This window comes from Xenopus tropicalis, chromosome 3, assembly GCF_000004195.4.
Source record: "Xenopus tropicalis strain Nigerian chromosome 3, UCB_Xtro_10.0, whole genome shotgun sequence".
Lineage (NCBI taxonomy): Eukaryota > Metazoa > Chordata > Amphibia > Anura > Pipidae > Xenopus > Xenopus tropicalis.
This window is the reverse complement of record NC_030679.2, coordinates 89773102-89796759: the sequence shown is the minus strand read 5'-3', so window position 1 is coordinate 89796759 and position 23658 is coordinate 89773102. Positions and strand designations below refer to the sequence as shown.

General features: G+C 39.6%; 1 protein-coding gene and 1 long non-coding RNA gene across 8 annotated transcripts in view; both read left to right on the top strand.

Annotated features, from left to right (window-relative positions):
- The first annotated feature begins 41 nt into the window (after window positions 1-41).
- Window positions 42-19973, top strand: LOC100487908. 7 transcript variants are annotated; one of them, XR_004222015.1, is made up of 6 exons: window positions 42-292; window positions 2584-2739; window positions 2868-2969; window positions 11512-11637; window positions 12311-12353; window positions 19288-19973. It is a non-coding gene; the product is annotated as an uncharacterized LOC100487908 (long non-coding RNA). The 7 variants fall into 7 exon arrangements; XR_004222010.1 differs by having other exon boundaries at window positions 146-292; window positions 12311-12419; XR_004222009.1 differs by lacking the exon at window positions 12311-12353 and having other exon boundaries at window positions 146-292.
- A 1407-nt stretch (window positions 19974-21380) lies between these two features.
- mapk8ip2 (mitogen-activated protein kinase 8 interacting protein 2) overlaps window positions 21381-23658 on the top strand; it is a 31953-nt gene continuing 29675 nt past the window's right edge. The window contains 1 exon segment of the mRNA NM_001097201.1: window positions 21381-21682. Within this exon segment, the coding sequence (NP_001090670.1) occupies window positions 21618-21682 (65 nt within the window). The 5' untranslated portion in view covers window positions 21381-21617.

Here is a 23658-nt window from a genome sequence, read left to right as displayed (position 1 = left end):
CCTGCCACGATTACACTACAGTTAGCACGATGGACTCTAGAATGAATCACAAAACGGAACAGCTATTAAAAGCGATCAATGCAGCTAATCATGGTTGAGCAATGCGATTAGCCAATGCTGGAACGCATAGTGTAACATCATTGGTTGCTCTTGGGACGCAAAATGACAAGTAACATGGCGAAAGCCGGGAAGCATACGATTGGTTAGGTTTAGTGAGCATGTGATGGTGCTATAGCCCTATCCAATGCTGATGGGCTGTATGTACTTCTGGCGGGAGTTTGATTCGTTTGAGGTTAGTGTGAGTGCTCTCAAGCGACACCAACTATTGGAGACTGTCGCTCGCAAAACACATTTTTACGTGCTAAAAGTAAAATGCAATATGTATAAAATGTAGGCTGTGTTTTCCGCTGCTTTGTGCTTAGTACCATTTAGCAGCTCGGCTGCTGTTTCTGAGCTGCGTTTCTCAGTACCCCATTACAGCCAGGTGTTGGGACACCCTGTGTATCTCCCATTAGTTTTCTGGGGGAAATACAGGGAGGGATGTACTGAAATCCAGTCTCTAGTAATTGTGTCCTATCATTTCGGTGGAAGAAGGTCTGCATGTCTATTGCATTATCGTTTACTGGATGTTTGTGGTTTAAAGATAAACGTAAATATTGGTTTTGTTTTGAAAGGCTTGTCAATTGAAAATGTTGACTGAATTGTAAGTTGCTAATGTGTGTAATATACAGAGTACACCTAAAAACGTTAATTACTTTCTGCCCCCTTTGAAAAAAAACAATCCTTACGTTTTCTAAGCAGCAGTCTTTATTAGCTCATTATCAAGGGCTTCTCAGTGGACTGGTAATTATTTTTATCCCCTCCTTTGAAGTTCAGTGGGAAGTACGCAAGTGAAGCTGTCTTTATATTCATAAGTGCCAGAAATAAACAGAAACCATAGCTATTTTGTAACTGAAACCATAGACAAGTATGTTCAGCACAAGCCCCAGTTTGTTTTTTTGTTTAATGCTTACCCTAGGCACCTGACCTAAATGTGCTCCTGAGGTGTTGCAGAAGTGATATCACTCATAGTACATGTGACGTCACTCCCCTGTACCCCCTCACCCCTTAGCTCCACCGCCAAATTTCAATTGGTTTGGACTGACAGTGGCAGAGTCTGGGGAGGTTTTTTTATTTTTACATTTTTTGCCCCTGCCAATAAGGCCAAACCTTTACTTACCTGAAAACTGCACTTAAGAGAAGGCATCCTTTAAATCTCAGAAAACTTGAGCAGTTTTCCACTTTTTTATTTGTTGATTTTCAGATTTTTTAATAAGGAAACATTTTTTTTAAATCATGAGTTTATTCGAAGTAGAAAAACTCACAAATTCAAATGTTGATAAATAGTCTAGGCCCTAGGGTGTTAAACATGTTTACATCTTTAAGTTCTGAATGTAAGAAGGTTCAGTAATCTGGGTAATGAAATGGGATTGCGAAAACCTAGTTTTGTCATTTTCAAAGTTCTCACATCATGATTTGGATTCATCCCTGTGGTGTTCAGCTGTGTTGAAGTCAGGGCTCTGAGCAGGTTAGGTCTTTCAAGTTCCTTCGCTTTCATCTCTGCAAACAAATGAATGGACCTTACATTGTGCACAGGTTTATTATACTGCAGTAGGAGTCACAGAATTGTCAGGAGTGTCATTGTATGATATAAATGGCCCCTGTGTTAGCAGTGATGGTTGTTGCTTAAAGGAAAAGAAAGGTAATAACTAAGTATGCTTTATCAGAAAAGTATATGTAAATACAGCCATAAGCACTCAGAGAAAAGGTGCATCGATTCCTTTACCAAAAGAAACACATGTTGTTCGGTATTGCTTCTTGCTTTCAGAAAAATCCTTCAGGGCACTGGCACGAGTCTGCTCAGTTTGCTCTTCACCCTTCCCATCAGAATTTGCTCCCCCTCCCAACTGTGCTGTGTAATCTTAGCTACCTGCAGCAAGAGCTGCAGAACGTAAGCTAAAATGGCATCTGCTATCTTAAACAAATAGAGGGAGTTTCTAGGGTTTACTCCGGTATGGAAACGCTTTCTGCAGAATAAATATTGCATTTTAGCTTACACCAGGGGTTCCCAATCTTTTTCACTAGTGAGCCACAGTCAAATGTAAAAAGACTTGGAGAGCAACACAAGCACCATAAAAGGAGGTGCCAAATAAGGGCTGTGATTGGCTATTAGGCAGCCTCTATGCACACTAACAGCTTACAGGAGGCTTTATTTGGTAGTAAATCTTGTTTTTAATCATACACTATTGTGGCTAATCTGTTGGCAGCAAAATGCCAAAATGACTTTCCTTCTCATTCCAATAATGTAGAAAGGTTGTCTCAGAGCATTTTGCATTATAGTGTATCATTTGTTACCTTTAAATAGTAATTTTTTTTTTTTTTTTTTAAAGGGCACTCCTTAAATTAGCTGGAGCTGATTTCTGATGTTCTTTTTCTCACAAAAATCTTTTATATAGCTTATATTTGTATCGTTATATTGCAAGTGCACACAACCCCATAATATGCTGTCATACATTTAAAGGTATTTATATGTTTTTGTTTAAGATGCCAAGGAACGTAGAGATAAAAGCAAGAGTTCGTGACTGGGAGCGCACTCTTCAAGAATGTTGCAATCAAAGCAAAACTCCCGGAGAGTTGATCAAACAGAGAGATGTTTTCTTTAACAGTAGCCATGGTCGTCTTAAGTTACGAGACTTTCAGGTACCACTCCGTGTTCGCAATATCAAGACTTTGTTTCCTCATTTGCATATATGCTCCTACATTTCTCTTCTACTGACATTTAACCAGATCCTTACAGCATTATCTACCATTATTTGGTTTCTTTGTAGGATGGACAGGGCCAGCTTATATACTATAACCGTCCGGATCTTGTTGGGCCTAAGCTTTCAGACTACTCCATCTCCAACACAACTGATCCTGCTGACCTTGAGGTTTGAAAATTCTCCTGCAGGAGAAAACTCTAATTCTTCCTATGATGTTCTGTGACTAAAATGTAAAATCACATTTTATAAAACATTACTGGGAGGCAACTGCAATGACTATAAGGGGCTGTTCTCCTTTACGTTAATTTTAAGTATGTTACAGAATGGCATATTCATAGCAACTTTTCAGTTGGTCTTCATTTTTTATAGTGTTTATTTTTGTTCTATTCATTTTTCTTCTACTTTTACATCTTTCAATTATGGGGTTACTGATTGGTCTGTGAAACTATCATTTTATCGTTATTCTATTAATATCCCTTTATGCAAGCCTTCTTTTATTTATTCTTTCAATCTTTCTTTCATTCAACCTTCTTTTATTCATTCTAGTCTCTCATTGAAACCGCTTGCTGTTTGCAAAGGTAGACCCTTCTTAAGAATTGGCTGGCCTCTGAGGGATGGCTCACCACTAAATTTTAAACCATTAGGCATAGTGCAATGAGGCTGTGAAAACAAAATTCATACAGTATAGACAGCAACAAAAAGTCCCCCCCATCATCAATATATAAAGGACATTAAGACATTCTGTGCATTAAGCTACCAAAAAATGCCCTCCCCTTTTAGCAAAACAGCACTTGTTTGTCCATATATTCAAAATACTTCAAGCTTGCAAACTATGTCAAAGTCATCCCAGGTCTGAACAGTCCTACACTCACTTTTATCTTACATATATAGTTACATAGGGTTGAAAAAAGACCAGTGTCCATCAAGTTCAACCCATCCAAGTAAACCCAGCACACCCAACCCACACCTACCAATCTATACACTCACATACATAAACTATAAATACAACCACTAGTACTAACTGTAGATATTAGTATCACAATAGCCTTGGATATTCTGATTGATCAAGAACTCATCCAGGCCCCTATTAAAGGCATTAACAGAATCTGCCATTACCACATCACTAGGAAGGGCATTCCACAACCTCACTGCCCTCACCGTGAAAAACCACCTACGCTGCTTCAAATGGAAGCTCCTTTCCTCTAATCTAAAGGGGTGACCTCTGGTGCGTTGATTGTTTTTATGGGAAAAAAGAACATCCCCCAACTGCCTATAATCCCCTCTAATGTACTTGTACAGAGTAATCATGTCCCCTCGCAAGCGCCTCTTTTCCAGAGAAAACAACCCCAACCTCGACAGTCTCACCTCATAGCTTAAATCTTCCATCCCCTTAACCAGTTTAGTTGCACGTCTTTGCACTTTCTCCAGCTCATTAATATCCTTCTTAAGGACTGGAGCCCAAAACTGCACTGCATACTCAAGGTGAGGCCTTACCAGGGACCTATAAAGGGGCAAAATTATGTTCTCATCCCTTGAGTCAATGCCCTTTTTTATACAAGACAGCACTTTATTTGCTTTAGTAGCCACAGAATGACACTGCCTGGCATTAGACAACTTGTTATCAACAAAAACCCCTAGATCCTTCTCCATTAAGGAAACCCCCAACACACTACCATTCAGTAGATAGTTTGCATTTATATTATTTCTACCAAAGTGCATAACTTTGCACTTATCAACATTGAACCTCATTTTCCAGTTTGCTGCCCAGTTATCTAATTTTGTCAAATCGCTCTGCAAAGCAGCAGCATCCTGCATGGAACTTATAGTTTTGCACAATTTAGTGTCATCAGCAAAAATAGAAACAGTACTGTCTATGCCCACCTCCAGGTCATTAATAAACAAGTTAAAAAGCAAAGGCCCAAGGACTGACCCCTGCGGTACTCCACTAACCACACTGGTCCAATTAGAAAATGTTCCATTTACAACCACTCTTTGTACTCTATCCTTCAGCCAGTTCTCTATCCAATTACAAATATTATGTTCTAGGCCAATATTCCTTAATTTGATCATTAACCTTCTGTGAGGTACTGTATCAAACGCTTTAGCAAAGTCCAAGTAGATGACATCAACTGCCATTCCAGCATCAAGGTTCCTGCTCACCTCCTCATAAAAGGCGACTAAATTAGTCTGGCAAGATCTGTTACGCATAAAACCATGCTGGCACAAACTAATAGTATTGTGAACTGCAATGTATTCAAGTACCCTATCCCTTATTACCCCTTCCAAAAGTTTTCCTACTACTGATGTCAGACTAACAGGCCTATAGTTTTCAGGCTGAGAACGGGATCCCTTTTTAAATAACGGCACCACATTAGCAATCCGCCAGTCTCTTGGCACCATGCCAGACCTCAATGAATCCTGAAAAATTATGTGAAGAGGTTTGGCAATCACAGCGCTCAGCTCATATAATACCCTGGGATGAATCCCATCCGGCCCTGGACCTTTGTTTACCTTTACATGTTCAAGTCTCTTTTGAATTTCCTCCCGAGTGACCCATGCGCCAGTAGCTAAATTACTAGAACTGGGCATATTACAAGGGAAGCCTTCATTATCTGGCTCCTCAGATGTATAGACAGATGAAAAATAAGAGTTCAAAATTTCAGCTTTTTCCCCGTTCTCATCAACCAACTTACCCCCCCCGTGATAATAAAGTTCCCACCCCTTCTTGCTTCATTTTTTTACTATTCACATAATTAAAAAATAATTTAGGATTCTTTTTACTCCTAGCAGCAATATCCCTTTCCATTTCTATTTTAGCTTGCTTGATAGCTTTTTTGCATGCTTTATTTGCTTCCTTGTACCTGATGAAAGTTTCTGCTGTCCCAGCTAACTTGAATGCCCTAAAAGCACGTTTTTTCTTACCAACCTCTACAATAACACTTTTATTCAGCCATAAAGGTTTTGCTTTGCGATGCCTCTCCTTGCTTACAAGGGGGATATACTGTTGTGTATACCTACAAAGCAATGTTTTAAAGATGTTCCATTTTCCTTCTGTGTCTAACCCCATGAAAAGCCTTTCCCAGTTGACACATTGCAGAGATGCCCTTATACTGGCAAAGTCTGCACATCTAAAATTAAGCGTATTAGTTACTCCCTTATAGCGCTGTCTCTGCAGCATTATCTCAAAGGAGACCATGTTGTGATCACTGTTCCCCAAATGCTCACCCACACAAATGTTAGAGATGAGTTCATTATTATTAGAAATCACCAGGTCCAAAATAGCGCCATTCCTAGTGGGTTCTTGAACCGCCTGAAATAAAAAGTTGTCATTTAGCATATTTACAAACCTACTAGCTTTTTCTGACTTAGCCACCCCATTACTCCAGTCAATGTCTGGATAATTAAAGTCCCCCATAACAACAACTTGACCCAGTTTTGAAGCCTCCTCCATTTGCAACAATAGCTGGGCCTCATCCCCCTCATCTATACGGGGTGGTTTATAGCATACACCAATGATCATTTTCTTTGTGACCTTCAGCCCTACTGAAATTTCTACCCAAAGAGATTCAACGTTTTCATTGGTAATGTCTTTATTACATGGCTTTAAGTCTGACTTTACGTAAAGACAAACCCCTCCACCCTTTTTAATCTCTCTGTCCCTCCTAAAAAGTGTATAACCATTTAAATTCGCAGCCCAGTCGCATTTATCATCCCACCAGGTCTCAGTGATACCTATTAAATCATAATTTTCAATACATGCAATAGCCTGCAGCTCCCCTAATTTACCCGACAAGCTACGCGCATTAGCCAGCATGCAGCGGAGATGATTACTTCTCCCTCTGATGTTTACATTAGCTAAGGGAGAATTAGAGCTAAGGCAATTATGAGACTGCTTTCCTTGTAACGGAAGCTCCTTATCTGATAAACTATATGCCCCCCTCACTCCTCCCCCACAAACCTTTGCTAGTCCCCCTACCCCGTCTACACTAATTTTCCCATGAAATTCTAGCTCACCCACCCCCCCTTGTCTAGTTTAAACACTCCTCCAACCTCTTAACCATTCTCTCCCCTAGCACAGCAGACCCCCTTCCATTGAGGTGCAATCCGTCAGGGCTGTATAGATTGTACCCCAAGGAAAAGTCAGCCCAGTGCTCTAGGAACCCAAACCCTTCCTTCCTACACCAAGACTTTAGCCACGCATTTAGCTCCCTAAGCTCCCGCTGTCTCCCTAAACTTGCACGCGGCACCGGCAAAATTTCCGAAAAAATTACATTGGAGGACCTTTGCCTAATCTTAGAGCCTAGATCCCTGAACTCACTCTTTAAAGTCCCCCACCTACCGTTCATTTTGTCGTTAGTACCGATATGTACCAAGACAGCCGGGTCATGCCCAGCCCCTCCCAATAATGTGTCAACCCGATCAACCACATGCCGAACCCTGGCACCAGGAAGACAGCAAACTGTCCGGTTGAAGCGATCCGCTCGACAGATTACCCTGTCCACTTTCCTAATGATCGAATCCCCTATAACCACCATCTGTTTAGGCCTAGCTCTGCTCTCCTCCCCACCACTACTAGTGAAACTTGTCTCCCGGCTGTTAGAGAGATCAGCCTCACCTAGAACCGCCAATCCAGAGTTCACACTCCCATCTTCTTCACACAATCTGGCAAATCTGTTGGGATGCGCAAACCCTGGAGCAGCCTCCCTTTTCCTTTTCCCCACACTAGATTTTCTAACTGTCACCCAGCTTACTGGCCTATCATCCTTTTGCTGCTCCCCTCCCCCCCTACTATCTGACCCCACTAGTTCTTGTTCAGTTAACAAGAGACCCCTCTCAAGATTGTTGATTGAACGCAGTGTTGCAACGTGTTCCTCTAGGACTCTAACGCGAGCCTCTAAAGTGGCAATTCGCTCACATCCACAACAGAGGTATGCACTTTGGAACTGTTGTTCCACAACTGCATACATGTGGCAGGCTGTGCACTGTGTCAGACCTTCAATGTTGCTACAACTCATACTCCCAGTTACAAGCACAGTTAAACAAAAAAAAAGGTGTAAGGACTTGTAGTAAATACCTTGTTTTACCTTATTTTTAACTCCCTTAGTGTTTAACTCCTGAGTTTATAACTCCACTTACAGAGCCCCAACTAACTCCTGAGTTTATAACTCCACTTACAGAGCCCCAACTAACTCCTGAGTTTATAACTCCACTTACAGAGCCCCCACTTAAAGAGCAATCACTTACAGAGCACCTAACACCAGAGCAAGCTCCACTGGAGTGCCTGTGGTTCTATTTATGCAGTCTGTAAAGGTGAACTAATCAAACCCCACCCTCCTCAAGCTGAGGGTAATTACAAGGGAATGTAACCTGCTGTAAGCCTATGGATCCCACAAACTTTGTAAATTAGCTCCAAAAACAACAATTACTTATGAAAAAAATAAATAAAACCCAACAGTTAAAAAAACACAATGGTTTTGATAAAGTTAGTAAAGAATACTTATCCCTTTTTAGTTGAAATGAAAGCAAGTTGATTCAACCAGCCACCAGCCTGTTAAGAATTCTACTTCCATATACATTTAACAAAGCAACTGAGTTTTACCTGCAACTTGCTTGCTTTCAAGGTTAAAACCCCCTATTGGTTGCTCCACCATGATCACCTGACTGTAGCTGGGAAGGGTGGGCGCTACAACATGGAGCTAACCACTGCTCCTGTATAAACTATAGCAAAAAAGGTGAAGTTGTGCTCATCACTAAATTTTAAACCATTAGGCGTGGTTGTAATGAGGCTGTGACCACAATATTCATACAGACAGCAACAAGATGTCCTCTGCACTCACCCATTATCAATATAAATAGAACATTAAGACATTATGTGCTTTAAGCTACCAAGATATGCCTTCCCCATTAAAGGGGCTGTTCACCTTCAATGTCCAAATCTTATTAAACCACCAACAGTGCTCTCAGCTTGTTAGAAAATTCATTTTCCATAAAAAAAAAGTAACATGGCCACTATAAAAGCTACTTTTTTTAATCTGTTAAATCAGTCCATCTTCTGTCTCTAATCAGTTTTCCGAAGGAATGGGAGTGGTCTATTTTGAACCTGAAACACTGAGGACTGAAATGCTTACGTCATCATGTCTAAACTCTGCCCTTACTTTTTTACTATTGGCCCAATTTATTGGTTGCTTGTGCATTCTTACCAGTTGCATAAATTGAAAGGCCATTGTTTAAAGGAACAGTAACACCAAAAAATGAAAGTGTATAAAAATAATTAATATATTATGTACTATTGCCCTGCACTGGTAAAAGTTGTGTGTTTGCTTCATAAACACTACTACAGTTTATATAAATACCCTGCTGTGTAGCCATGGGGGCAGCCATTTAAACTGAAAAAAGGAGAAAAGGCACAGGTTACTTAACAGATAACAGATAAGTAGCATAGATTCCCATTGTATTCTACACAGTTTATCTGTTATCTTCTCATGTAACCTGTGCCTTTTCTCCTTTTTTCAATTTAAATGGCTGCCCCCATGGCTACACAACAGCTATTTCTATTAACTACAGTAGTCTTTCTAAAGCAAACACACAACTTTTACCAGTGCAGGGCAACAGTACATTATATTTTAATTATTTTAAAACATTTTTATTTTTTAGTGTTACTGTTCCTTTAATTTCCTCCTAGAAATGGCATAGGCAAACAGACTGTTATGTTAGAGCCAAACATAGGGCAACCATTTGGATTTTTAACCTTGAAATCAAGTAAGTTACAGGTAAAACTCAGTCCCTTTGTTAAAATGATATTGAAGAATCCACTGGGATCACCTGGAAAGGGTGCAAGCTACAATGGAGCTGGCCACTGCTCCTGTATAAACCATTGCTGTCTATATGAATTATGTGGTCACAGCCTCATTGCACCTAATGGTTTAGTAATAAGCACAACTTTAATATAGCTATAATTGCATATCTTTGCAGCTTAATGCACAGATTGTCTCAATGCCCTATATATATACTGATAATAGGTGAATGCAGAGGGCCTCTTGTTGCTGTCTGTATGGCTTAATGATAGCACATGTTTTAGCATCTAGGTTCCAAGGCCTTGAGTGGCACCGCATGCTGTAAAAGATGTCGACATCCTTATAAAGGAGATGCAAATCAAAATCTAGATGCACCTTGAATGTGCAGAACAGCCGTATAAGCAATAATATAGTTACCCGCCTAAAACATAAGGGGGTTAACTGGTTCCTAATAAAATCAATTTTAAAGGAGAACTAAAGCTTAACTAAAGTGATAGCCTGCTGTACCAGTAAGCTCCACTGGGGCAGACCCTGATATGAATAATGTATTATACGAAGGGGAGAACAGGAGACATGGGAGCTAGTTTACTAACATACCATGCATGCACTAGCTTAATAAAAATTAGATGTAAAATTAATAATATAATATTTTAATAGAGAATTTAAGCCTACTAAACCTGTCAAGGCAAATCTCTTGTAATGTACTGACCACTTAACTTGTCACATAAAGCTTTTTTTTGTTCTGTCTGCATGATAAAATAAATTGTTCTATGTAAGATAGCGATACACTGGCTGATCATAGTATCAAGAGTATACACAAAAATTCATTTAGTGCCTTTAACTTAAAATATAACTTTTAATTCATTCAATTAAAAAGAGACTTCCTTCACTGGCACATGGCTCGCATCAAATACTATGCAACAACATCTGTACCATTTACTCATTCAAGAATGATAGCCCCTGAAGAAGTCACATGTGATGTGACGAAGCGCATAGGGAAGTCACTGTTCGCACCACTGTGTACTGACGTCAAATAAGTGCGTCGGCTCTTGATAGCCGTCATAGAGGGAGAGCCTGTACGAACGGCAGGAGCTTTGGGTGGCAGCGGGTTTGAACAAATATGTTGGTGTTCTGACGTGCGGATGTTAGATTAAGCCATGGGACACCACAAAATTTAAATTGAGTAAATGGTACAGATGTTGTAGCCCATAACATTGCATCCCAAATTACAGAGAATAGGAGGATTAAAATATTTTCAGAATTATATGTCGGCCCTGAATTTCAGAGGCTTAACCAAAGTAATATATAACATTTAAAATTCAATTAGATAGTAATTCACAGTAATCCCCAGAATTCAATTAGTACTTGGTTCCACCAAAGCAGTGATAAAGTACACCACCAGCTATTCTTTAACTTTTGATTAGCCTGCTTATGTGTATTGGTTTCTATCAAGAGCTAGTTTTTGCACTAATATTATTTACTTTATTATTTATATTATTTTTACTTGCAACCTTATTTACTGTGTAAGCTAAAATTAAAATAAACATAATTGTTAATTTCTTTCACAAACAAATCATGTGTTTAAGTGACTAAAAACTAATTTTATATGCTATTAACTTCACTGAATATTTTTAATAGTAGCAGTCCTAGATATCATTTTTATTTGGAAGCAGTTCTAAATTTGTCCATAAATTACTTCCCCTTTTATTTGTGTGGTGTTATGTGGAAGCAACCACTGGAATCTAATTTTTAATGTTTAGCAAAAATGTAAAAAAATGCATGCATTCGTAGAATGATACAATTTGATTCAGAATTTACCAGATATTTGTAGTATGAAGCAGTATGTATGTGTGCAAGGCTTCTGTCATAACAGATTTCTGTAATTTTTATGATGTAAACATACCTGTGTGTTCTAGAGAGTGCTGACTCAAGCCCTGGGAGTCCGTGGTTCAGTAGTAAAGGAGCGTCTTCTCTTCCTAGTTGGACAAACCCGGATTCATCTTGACAAAGTGCAGAGTCTGGGAAATTTTTTGGAACTTGAGGTGAGAAAGAGAAGGGGAAGAACCATCTTTAACTGAGCATAAGTGGTTTGTCAATAATGGCTATGGGTGATGCCAGTGGTGCTTGCTCTTGTCTGCTTCTAGATTCTGTCTGGGGCATGGATCCTGCAGCTATTCCATTTTTTTAGTTTCCTGGTTTTGCTATTGCTGTGAAATCATGCTGCTAAAATATCACTATTTATTTTTAGCCTTTGTTTAAGGACAATAAAACATTAAATTTACTGTGCGGTTGTATTGCATCCTCCAGCAAAACTCATTAAGTGCAATTCAACTGCACGTGCTTGTAGTTTTTTCTTGTAGTCCAGTAGAAAGCCTAGCATCTCATTGCTTAGGAGAAAATAGGTTCCCAAGCTGTCCCAGATGTGGGGAACTGTATCACAGAAAGTTTTCTGCAAAAAAATGTGTTGATTTTTTTTGAGTATTAGAAGGTCAAGACACAGTGAGTGAGGGGGGAGAAGCCCAAAAGGAGTTCCCCTTGAGACTAGAGTGGAATGAAGCCCCGGTATCGATGCTAACAATTTAACAATTCAGGAAACGATAGGTCCCAATCAGACAGGTGGTGAACCTTTCCCACATAATTAAGGCGTTGAGGTTTTTTACCAACCCTTTATTGATTAATTTTCTGCAGTGATGTATTTATTTTTTTTTGCTACAGTGGTCATTTCTATGGGGAAATCATCAAAATGTCGAGTTAGGAGGTGAGCTGGATATCCGGAACGGAACTGTTTTTCAAACATTGAGTGAATTGTATATGGAAAATCTAGGTACTATGATGGAGGCTGAGGATGATTTAGAATCCCTGTATAATGAAAGCACTAATGGCCCATGTGCACAAAGTACATTTTAATCACTTCATTAACATTTTAAAGAATATCCTCAATTATCTGAGGTAAAATCTGTCTATCCGTTTATCAAATTGGTGAAGGCTATGGACAAGAATACTAATTATACAAGGTGGGAATATTGTAGTTCTTGATATTGTAGTTCTTGAGAATATTATGAACAGGAAGTGATGAGACAGTTGGGTAATAAAAATCAATACTTTTGGATCCCTTAGAGCAGATACAGAGTAAATTATGTGATATGTTGCATAGGGCCTTAATGGAGGTGTAATTAATCAAAAGCAGTTGTTATTTTTATATTCCTTTTAAGAGCCTACCTTCTATTATATCCCCACAATCCAGAAACAATTTAATAATCCACCAGGGTGATCCGATTATTCTGGAGGTAGGGGCCCTACTGAACAAAGTCACTATGAACTACATTTTGGAACCTTTTGTTGAAGCTCTACCTTCTTAAGTTTAGGATGCCTTAGAAGCCCTGAGGCAGTTAGATGAGTTAGCTGTGAATCCAAACAATTTTATCAGTCACCTTAGACATAGGGTCTCTGTATTCAGACCTGTATAAAAGCACTCAGCCATTATGCCATTGAGGGTAAAAATAAAAGCAGACATTGTTAGGAATGCCAAAGCCATAGTTATTTGAAACCTATTGCAATCTTTAGTTCCTGTTGCAGAAAATAAGGTAAGAAAAATTGGGAACATTTAGCGAGAGAGCATTGGATGAAAAAGTGGAGTTAAATAGATCTATATACACACACAGATATAATACGGGATATTAACATATTTTACACAAAAGGTCATTAAAGGTGCCCTTGCCTTTTTAAATAGCAATTGTTTGTCATTAAATTGCAATACATTAAACTGCGACAACTACATAAAAGTCATGCTTGGTCTGCCCAGTCCTACAGTCCTGCCCAGTCCTACATACACTTTTATTTGATTCGTTTTTCAATAAATGGATGTATATAGGATTTATACCTGCAGCTTGCTTTAGCAGGGTTATAACTGGCACATCCTTGTGAATCCTTATTGAACAAGCTTGCCTTAGTAAGCAAATAACATTTTATATTGCAAATCTAACCCTTATCAATTTTAAATTCTCATTTGCATGCTTGTATCACTCTGTGTGCAGGCAGCATAGCACTCACTGGGGCATTTTTTGCACACAAAAAAAAAATAGTATTGATTCCCCCAGCTGAAGTGTGGGCTCTGTTTGCCTGCACCTCCAGTGGGGATAAAGAGATTTTTTTAATGAAAGTTGCCCTTTAGGGAATCATGGGTGTACACATGCAAATTACTCCTCGTCTATGTTGTCTTGTTTTCCTCCAGATACAGCCTAAAGATTCAGAGGCATGAAGCTAAATGTTACATTTTGAAAATGTTAGTGGAATTTTTGTGCTTTAATGGGGCATTAAACTCAAATGATCATCACCTGAAATTCACCCAGAAGGCAGCAGTTCTGTTTTCTGTAAGGCTGAGAGTCTAGCTTTATATCAGCATTTTGTTACATACTTGATATGAAAAATGAGGTGCATCCAACATAAGATAACCATATGCAAGATTGTACAGGTTAATATCTCTAATAGTTAATATCTTTAATTTTACATACATATTGAAATTGTGATGTGTAAATTCCCTTTGGCGCGCCGCCCCAGGTCTCTCACATGAAAACAAAATTGATGTGGACAGTCGATTGCAAGATATATTTTATTTTTTATCAGACTCAAGCAAGATAAACTTGGTTATATGTAATAATAGGGCCCCATTTTGACCCACAATAAATTGTGGAGGCAGTAGGCTACTCAATTAGGGCAAACTGCTGTAAGGCACAGGCTGGGAAAGTAGTCAGTGGGGTATACTGTACAATGTTCCTAGGAACTGGCTGCATAGAGAGAAGGTGTATCACTGGCAGCATCCAAATGAATACAGAATAAATACTTTCATGCTTCCAGAGCTGGTGCAAAGCATAAGCAGGTGGGAGGTACCTTGTTTGGGGCAGACGGTGCATTTGGGGCAGAGGGTGCATTCTTGTCCTACCTGCAATCCCTTCAGCGTGCCATTTCCCCCCACCCCCCGTGCGCCGCCCCAACACGCCATGCTGAAACAGCGCTTACCTTGTTTGGGACAGAGGGTGCATTCCTGTCCTAACTGCAATCCCTTCGTCACGCCGCCCCCCCCCCCCCCAGCGCGCGCGCACACACACACACGTCGCATGCCGCGCCGAGGTATATTGAGTTACCGTATATACCCTAAAAGAAGTGCGCCCGCAGTTACACACGGACACGCGTCCGTCCACGGGGGGGGGGGATGCAAGCAAGGAGCAGCGACTTTGGACAAATGCAAACTTACTATGTACTCGAGTATAAGTCGAGGGTTACTTTTGGGGCACATTTTTAGTGCTGAAAAACTCTGCTTATACTCGAGTATATACGGTACTGATTACCAGAATTACAAATATAAAGTTTGGTAAGGAAGGGTAACTGTATCACTGATGGTTATAAAATGACATGTTATGAAACCTTTATATAAAAGTAACTAAACTAATAGATAATAATATCCAGGACTAATTAATTTTGAATAAATAAATTAGTAGATATACATCACATCGTTTGATTGTGGTGTGGGGAATCCTGAATATACAAGAGGGCTAGAACTTTGAACTGCAAATACCCAGTGACGAACTTTGCAAAGTTTAACAACCCTAGAATTAATACTTAAAGGAGAACTATACCCCCAGGCACAAAAAATACCCTTAGCTATCGCTGCCTAGACCCCCCCTCACCTCTCCCTTATCGCATAGTTTTTACGTTTACACTTTGTCCTTATCTCTACTTGCTAGCTAAAAATGCAGAGAAGTGCAGCCGCATACCTTGCCGACATCTTCTTACCGATTGAAGACACTTTGGTCTCTCTGCCGATACGAACCTGCTTGCGCATGCTCAGTTGGTGGTAGCAGGAAATCCGCTTCAACTGCGCATGTGCAAGCAGGTTCGTATCGGCAGAGAGACCAAAGTGTCTTCATTTGGAATGAGAAGCGGCTTTGCTTACCTGCATTTTTAGCTAGCGGTTAGCGATAGGGACAGTGTGTAATTAAGAGTGCTTTTTGCACCCAGGGGTATAGTTCTCCTTTAAATGATGGTATCATTGTAAATATGAACCAATGAAATTTAATGGGTGGAAACAGATTGGCTGTTGGTGGCTCCACCCACTTTTCCTAACCCTTAACCTTAGACCCCAGTGACAAACTGAAAAGTTTGGGGATACTGGCATTAAACATGTGAGAGCGGCAGCAGTTAAAATTTCCCCACTGAAATCAATTAAAGAAATGTGATTGGCTGTTGGTGGCTCCTCCCACTTTTCCTAACTTTGAACTACAAATACCCAGTGACAAACTTTGTGAAGTTACAAAAAAGTGGGCGGAGCCACCAACAGCCAATCACACCTATTTACTTTCAATGTTGAAATGTAAAATGCTGTCAGTCCCACAGTTTTTCGCCTAAGTCCCCAAACTTTGCAGAGTTTGATCACTCGGGGACTGCGGTTCAAAAAACATTGAATTTCATTGGTTTAAATTTAAAATGCTGTCATTCTCACCCTGTTTATGCCCGGTTGCCCAAAATTTGCAGTTTGTCACTGGGTGTCTTTAACTTAAGGTTAGAAAAAGGGGGCACACCCACCAATCACCACCTTATGACTTTTATTGGTTTAAATCTAAACTGCTGCCGTTCTTTAACTAATAATCCTAGGGTCCCTAAACTTTGCAGGGTTAGTCACTGGGTAACTGCAGTTCCAGGTGAGAAAGTAGGCAGAGCCACCAACCACCAACCAGATGTCATTCACTGACTTTCAGTGGGGAAATTTTAAATTGCTGCTATTACTAAAACCAGGGTCCCCAAACTTTGCACAGTGGTTTCTACTATATAACTGTGGTCCAAGTTTGGAAAAACTGGGTGCAGCCAATAACAGCCAATCAGATTTCATTCAGTGACTTCCCGTTTTTCAAACTAACATGAGGTTTCATCTCAGACTTCCCTTTCTAGTCTGAAATTATGTTGTCTGATTTTTTTTTTTTTTTTTTAAAGAGACTAATTCTCAGTCACTTGGCTGTAATGGTTTTAATGTCCTTAGCTTATAAAATATTTCCACATGCTAATCTGCTATTTGTTTTCCAAATTTGATTGTGTTCTTGATATACAGTGGCTTGCAAAAGTATTCGGCCCCCTTGAACTTTTTTGCACATTTTGTCACATTACAGCCACAAACATGAATCAATTTTATTGGAATTCCACGTGAAAGACTAATACAAAGTGGTGTACACGTGAGAAGTGGAAGGAAAATCATACATGATTCCAAACATTTTTTACAAATAAATAACTGCAAATGGGGTGTGCGTAATTATTCAGCCCCCTTTGGTCTGAGTGCAGTCAGTTGCCCATAGACATTGCCTGATGAGTGCTAATGACTAAATAGAATGCACCTGTGTGTAATCTAATGTCAGTACAAATACAGCTGCTCTGTGACGGCCTCAGAGGTTGTCTAAGAAAATATTGGGAGCAACAACACCATGAAGTCCAAAGAACACACCAGACAGGTCAGGGATAAAGTTATTGAGAAATTTAAAGCAGGCTTAGGCTACAAAAAGATTTCCAAAGCCTTGAACATCCCACGGAGCACTGCTCAAGCGATCATTCAGAAATGGAAGGAGTATGGCACAACTGTAAACCTACCAAGACAAGGCCGTCCACCTAAACTCACAGGCCGAACAAGGAGAGCGCTGATCAGAAATGCAGCCAAGAGGCCCATGGTGACTCTGGGGGAGCTGCAGAGATCTACAGCTTAGGTGGGGGAATCTGTCCATAGGACAACTATTAGTCGTGCACTGCACAAAGTTGGCCTTTATGGAAAAGTGGCAAGAAGAAAGCCATTGTTAACAGAAAACCATAAGAAGTCCCATTTACAGTTTGCCACAAGCCATGTGGGGGAGACAGCAAACATGTGGACGAAGGTGGTCAGATGAGACCAAAATGGAACTTTTTGGCCAAAATGCAAAACGCTATGTGTGGCGGAAAACTAACACTGCACATCACTCTGAACACACCATCCCCACTGTCAAATATGGTGGTGGCAGCATCATGCTCTGGGGGTGCTTCTCTTCAGCAGGGACAGGGAAGCTGGGCAGAGTTGATGGGAAGATGGATGGAGCCAAATACAGGGCAATCTTGGAAGAAAACCTCTTGGAGTCTGCAAAAGACTTGAGACTGGGGCGGAGGTTCACCTTCCAGCAGGACAAAGACCCTAAACATAAAGCCAGGGCAACAATGGAATGGTTTAAAACAAAACATATCCATGTGTTAGAATGGCCCAGTCAAAATCCAGATCTACATCCAATGGAGAATCTGTGGCAAGATCTGAAAACTGCTGTTCACAAACGCTGTCCATCTAATCTGACTGAGCTGGAGCTGTTTTGCAAAGAAGAATGGGCAAGGATTTCAGTCTCTAGATGTGCAAAGCTGGTAGAGACATACCCTAAAAGACTGGCAGCTGTAATTGCAGCAAAAGGTGGTTCTACAAAGTATTGACTCAGGGGGCTGAATAATTACGCACACCCCACTTTGCAGTTATTTATTTGTAAAAAATGTTTGGAATCATGTATGATTTTCCTTCCACTTCTCACGTGTACACCACTTTGTATTGGTCTTTTACGTGGAATTCCAATAAAATTGATTCATGTTTGTGGCTGTAATGTGACAAAATGTGGAAAAGTTCAAGGGGGCCGAATACTTTTGCAAGCCACTGTATATAATAGAAATATCTCTATTCTGGTTCTTTCTATTAATTCTTCATAAAGCCAAGTGCAATAATTACACTTGCACTGAATGCTTTGACAACATTTTAAAGAGGGTCAAACATAAGTGACTGAAACATTTCAGCAAGCACTGCAGCCATAAGACCTTAGAGACCACTTTAATTCCACATTTTAGAACTACTTGTAAATAATTCATTGGCTGTTGCCATGGAACCATTTTTTTGCTGATTATTTGTTAATCTTGTTGTAGGTGCTTATAAGCTGCTATTAAAATGTTTTACATTGCTAAATTTACTTTAATATGATTAAGAAGCAAAAGTGCAAGAGGATGTGGAATTAGACCTTGGGCTAGAGCAAGGCTGGGATCTATTATCCCTATACCCCTTAACCAGAATATGTTGAAAGCTGACATTGCTGTTTCCTACGCTGTACTTTCAGTAAATGTTCAGTCTTGCCTGATTTGCTGTTCTGCTTAATAATTAGACAATGCTTTTTAGACAATGTTAACTGGCTCAGCATCAAATGACAAAAAAGACAAAATTTTTAGGCTTATTTGTCAATTTTACAGTTTGTGAATTCAAGAGTTTTTTTTTTAATTTAAATGCTTGCTTATTTATTTATATGGAAAACAAATACCTTGAATTTTTGAGTTTACAAACTGTGAAAAGTGGAAAATCTTAAATTTAAAATATGACCTTTAAGCTTTTAGATGCCAAAGTTTTACATTCGAGTTTTTGTTTTTTTTTGCAATTAATAAATATCAGACATTTGAGTTTTTGAACCATAATTTGAATGTTGCAAATTTTAGCGTGAAAAATCTTAGATCATGAAATAAAATAAAACTCGAACATTTATAAATGATTCCCTTATTTTATATTTTTACTTTATAATTGCAGACTCTAGATTCCAAGCATTACAGATAAGGTGAAGTTATTTTGCTACTGGATTTTCTCATTTATGTAACTTACTGTTTTATATATACAGGTGGTCTTAACAGACTCCCAGACTCTTGGGGACGGAGATAATATTGCTCAAGATCTCATGACTAAGCTTGGGATTCAGCCTGATGACCTCATGACGGGAGCCTACATGGATCTCTTACAAGGACAGCACACAGGACCGTCATCACTTCCAACTGACTGTGAGCTTGTACAAACAGTAGACAACTGAAAGTCACACCTGAACATGGAAGAATTCATTCAACAAACAAAATAATGAACTTGACTTATTTTTTTAATGAACTCTCTGCTATTTGTGTTCAGTCCAAAGAAGACATACTGTATTCTTGCAGTAACTCACTACTGCTTCGATATGGGTATTTACTAAATTAGAACCGTGTTAGGTCAGGTTGCTTACATAGTAGTGTGATTTATTCCATTGTATTTTATCCTTTTCAGTTCATTTATATTCTATTATGAGGCACTTCGTTTCTGGGTACTTCAGGCATATCTCTCCCTTTTATATCAACTGAGGCCATTTAAAGATAATAATGCACTGCATAGTTGCAATCAAATCAGTATTTGTTTACCCTTTTTGTTCTTTGGTTCTGACTTTGAAACAACATAGAACTTCCAGGTCTATAAATTAGCTGTCGCCAAGATTGTTCAAGTATTCAGAACCAGTAGAGGAGAAACTATAAACATGATTTTAATAAAACTTTAAAATGTAAACTTTTTGTGCTGCATGAGTGTGCATTAGTCCAAATACTGAACCGAATACTAATTAGCATATGGTAATAGGGCTATGTAAGGGTTAAATGTCGGCGTGCACACAGTGCACTTTAGTGTTTACAAGAGAAAAAGTCACATGATTTTTAGGATTTGGATTTGGTTTGGCCAGGAGCATGAATTCGGCTGAATTAGGCCAAATCCCGAACCGAATCCTGGATTCAGGGCATCCCTACTTTTCTATTTCTAAATTTCTATTTAGGTCCTCTACTAAGTCATATTCCCTTCTCTTATTGAAACCACTGGATGGTTACAAAGGTAATTTGAACCCTAGCAACCAGCTGCTGAAAGTCCAAACTGTTGAGTTGCTGAACAAAAAGGGAAATAATAAAAAAAAAAACACAAAAAATGAAGACTAATTGCAAATTATCTGGGAATATTACTCTCTACATCATACCAAATGTTAATTTAAAAGTGAACAACCCCTTTAAATAGGTGACCAGTAAATCCTACCTGCTGATGGTTTCTGCACCTGGGCAAAGTCAGTGGCTTTAAATACATAACCCCAATGTGTTTGGGCCAGTAATGGTAACTTTGCCTCTTGCCTTACTCTGCAAGCAAAACCTACTGGTGGGGAAAGAGAAATCAGTTGTTTTCGTAGGTGAATTCGTTCTGTGGCTGTGTATTATAAAATGTTACTTCTCCTATGGTATTGTTGCCATAAACAAAAAGAGAGACACGCCTTAGCCATAGTTGCAAGCATACAAACAAGAGCTGTACGTGTAAAATGTCACGCTGCCATAGGCTGATACACATAATGAGAGGGGCCCTGCCCGTGTCATACTATAGTGTATAAGTACATATGCGTCATCGCAATTCCTGCTTATAGGACAGCGATAGAAGCCATGTAAGAACACAATAGCTTCCCAACCAAAACAACGTGACGCAACCGCTACTAAACCCACCAATGACAATGCCTTGAGGTCATTGTTTTAAAATATCTAGTTTAGGCTTCGATTCCCACATAATAGTCCAACAATATAATATCAACGTCTTGTTATTAGCACCGTGTGCGCGTTCACGAGGCGCGCGTCCGGCTCCTTTCCTCGCTTCAGCACCACAATTAGGGGACAGCTCCACTCGCATCTCTGCATCACTACCGTGTCAGCCTCCCCATCAGCCAACGCTCCCTGCCCCTACCTATTCTCTCATTGCATCCTATTGCCTTGCAACCACCCTCCCCTCGCTCTCTCTCCTCTCAGTCCCCCACCCCTCCCCCAGTCTGTGCATTGGCTGCTGCCTTGTGCAGTCTCTCCTGGATCCGACTGCATCAAACCACAGGAACCCCACCAATCAAAGAGACACGGAGGCTGCTGAGATTGAACCCGAACAAACCGAACCCTTGAGACTGACATCCCTACAAGAGATGCGTGATTGTGCCTGAGGGGCCACCGTGAGGACCTGTCACTGGGCGCTGTCCCTGGGACTATTTTTTTGCTCCAGGACTAAACACCTCAGACTGTGCATTTGCCTTGGGGTGAATCTCGGCCTGTCCCTCAAGTTGCCCTCTGGGCTATTCTGCGTTCCCTGTAATCAGGGTGTGTCGGTGTATGACTCGCTTTCAGTTCTTTCCTTCTCTCATTGAAGATGGCGGATCGAGCTGAGATGTTTTCGCTCTCCACCTTCCACTCCCTCTCCCCGCCAGGCTGCAGGTGAGAGCCGAATTGCATGCCATGGTGTTACCCACAGCCAGGGGCAACCATCGGGCTGGGGCCTGAATTGGGGTTCCTATTGGGGTGCAAGTAGCCTTACCCTTTAAACTGGGCTGTTGCACAACAGTGATTAGTTTAAATGTATACTGCACAATGCCATACAAATCAATGCAGTCTGCAATATTTATGTATTCTGCTCACTAATCTGCTGTGTTATCTATATGCCTCTTGTATTAGTAGTGGCTGTCAACAGCAAATGCTGTATTCATATGCAGGGCTATGCTGTCATTTTAGGATAAAAGTCGTGCACCAGACTAACCAGCCCCTCACACTAGTCTGGGTAAAAGATGAGGCTGAAATGACAGGCAGGCCTACATATGGCAAGTAATAAACATTTGCCACTGATTGTATGTTCTGTATTTCAGAGGTGCTCTTGTATAGTATAAAATACCATAGAACCGTGCAAAACACAGGAACAGCTACCATAATAATGTAATGATTGATAGAATCAGTAGATAGATCAGTGTAATATCTGAGGACTCCAATCAGTGGACAGAATTACTAAATGACATCCATTTGCTGTGAATATCCTCCTATCCCAAATGTCAAGTGATCTGTAAACCCTTCCAATGCAGGCCCTTGGATATTGGACACCCTATGTAAAATATTACAAACCAATAGGAAACTAGCATGCAGTGTTTATTACATATATTGTCTTCTCTTTCAGTCCTCACAAACTGATATTTGATAATAAGCAGTTTATTTAAATAGAAGTATGATGATTTGTCTGGTTCGCACTTTCATATGGCACTATTTGTGGCCTAACACATAAATAATCACCTCAAAATAAAATAAAAATACTTGGGAAAGTTCCACAGCAAAGTACTTCAGGTATGCCCAGCTTGCAGGCCTCCAACAATTTGTCAGTGAGATAAAACTACTGGAGTCCCCCAAAAACTAAGGAATGTTAATCCATACTAGGAGGGAGGCTGAAGGTCAGACCAAGTTGTGTGCATTTATTGATGTTCTGTTTAATGAAAGAACAAACATATTATGTACTGTGCTACACAGTTACAATTACATTTTTTTCATTGTTTACACATTAATTTCAGCAAAAACTAGTATAATAATATGTTTTACTTCCCATGTTGTATGGAAATGTGCATTTTTACACTGCAAGATGTCAAATATATTTCAAGTGACCTTGGTATTACAACCCTTACCTTTTAAGGACTACTTTCATACATAGAGCAAATACCCTACTTTCTCCCCATTGCTGTAACCCCTATATTCACAGTACTTCTTATGCAACCATAAATATAAATATATATATATATATATATATATATACCCAATATATTTAAAATATTCTTCTTTGTGTATGACAAATATTATTTGCCATCACAAATCGTCAGCATTACACAATATGTCATTTAATTCTGTCCACTAAGCTACACATCAGTATAATATACATTGCATTACATGACCCAGGTCTCAAAAAACACCTCCATCAAGTTCACCCATAACAAAAATAATTCCCTTTTCCCCTTTAAACTGATTTTTCCCTCTGTAATAATAAAACTGGATTGTGTACTTTATCCCAACTTAAGGTATAATTAATCCCTATTGGAGGCAAGCAATCCTTTTGGGTTCAGTTAAAGGAACAGTAACACTAAAAAATAAAAATGTTTTAAAATAATTAAAATATAATGTACTGTTGCCCTGCACTGGTAAAAGTTGTGTGTTTGCTTCAGAAAGACTACTGTAGTTAATAGAAATAGCTGTTGTGTAGCCATGGGGGCAGCCATTTAAATTGAAAAAAGGAGAAAAGGCACAGGTTACATAAGAAGATAACTGTGTAGAATACAATGGGAATCAATGCTACTTATCTGTTATCTGCTTAGTAACCTGTGCCTTTTCTCCTTTTTTCAATTTAAATGGCTGCCCCCATGGCTACACAGCAGGGTATTTATATA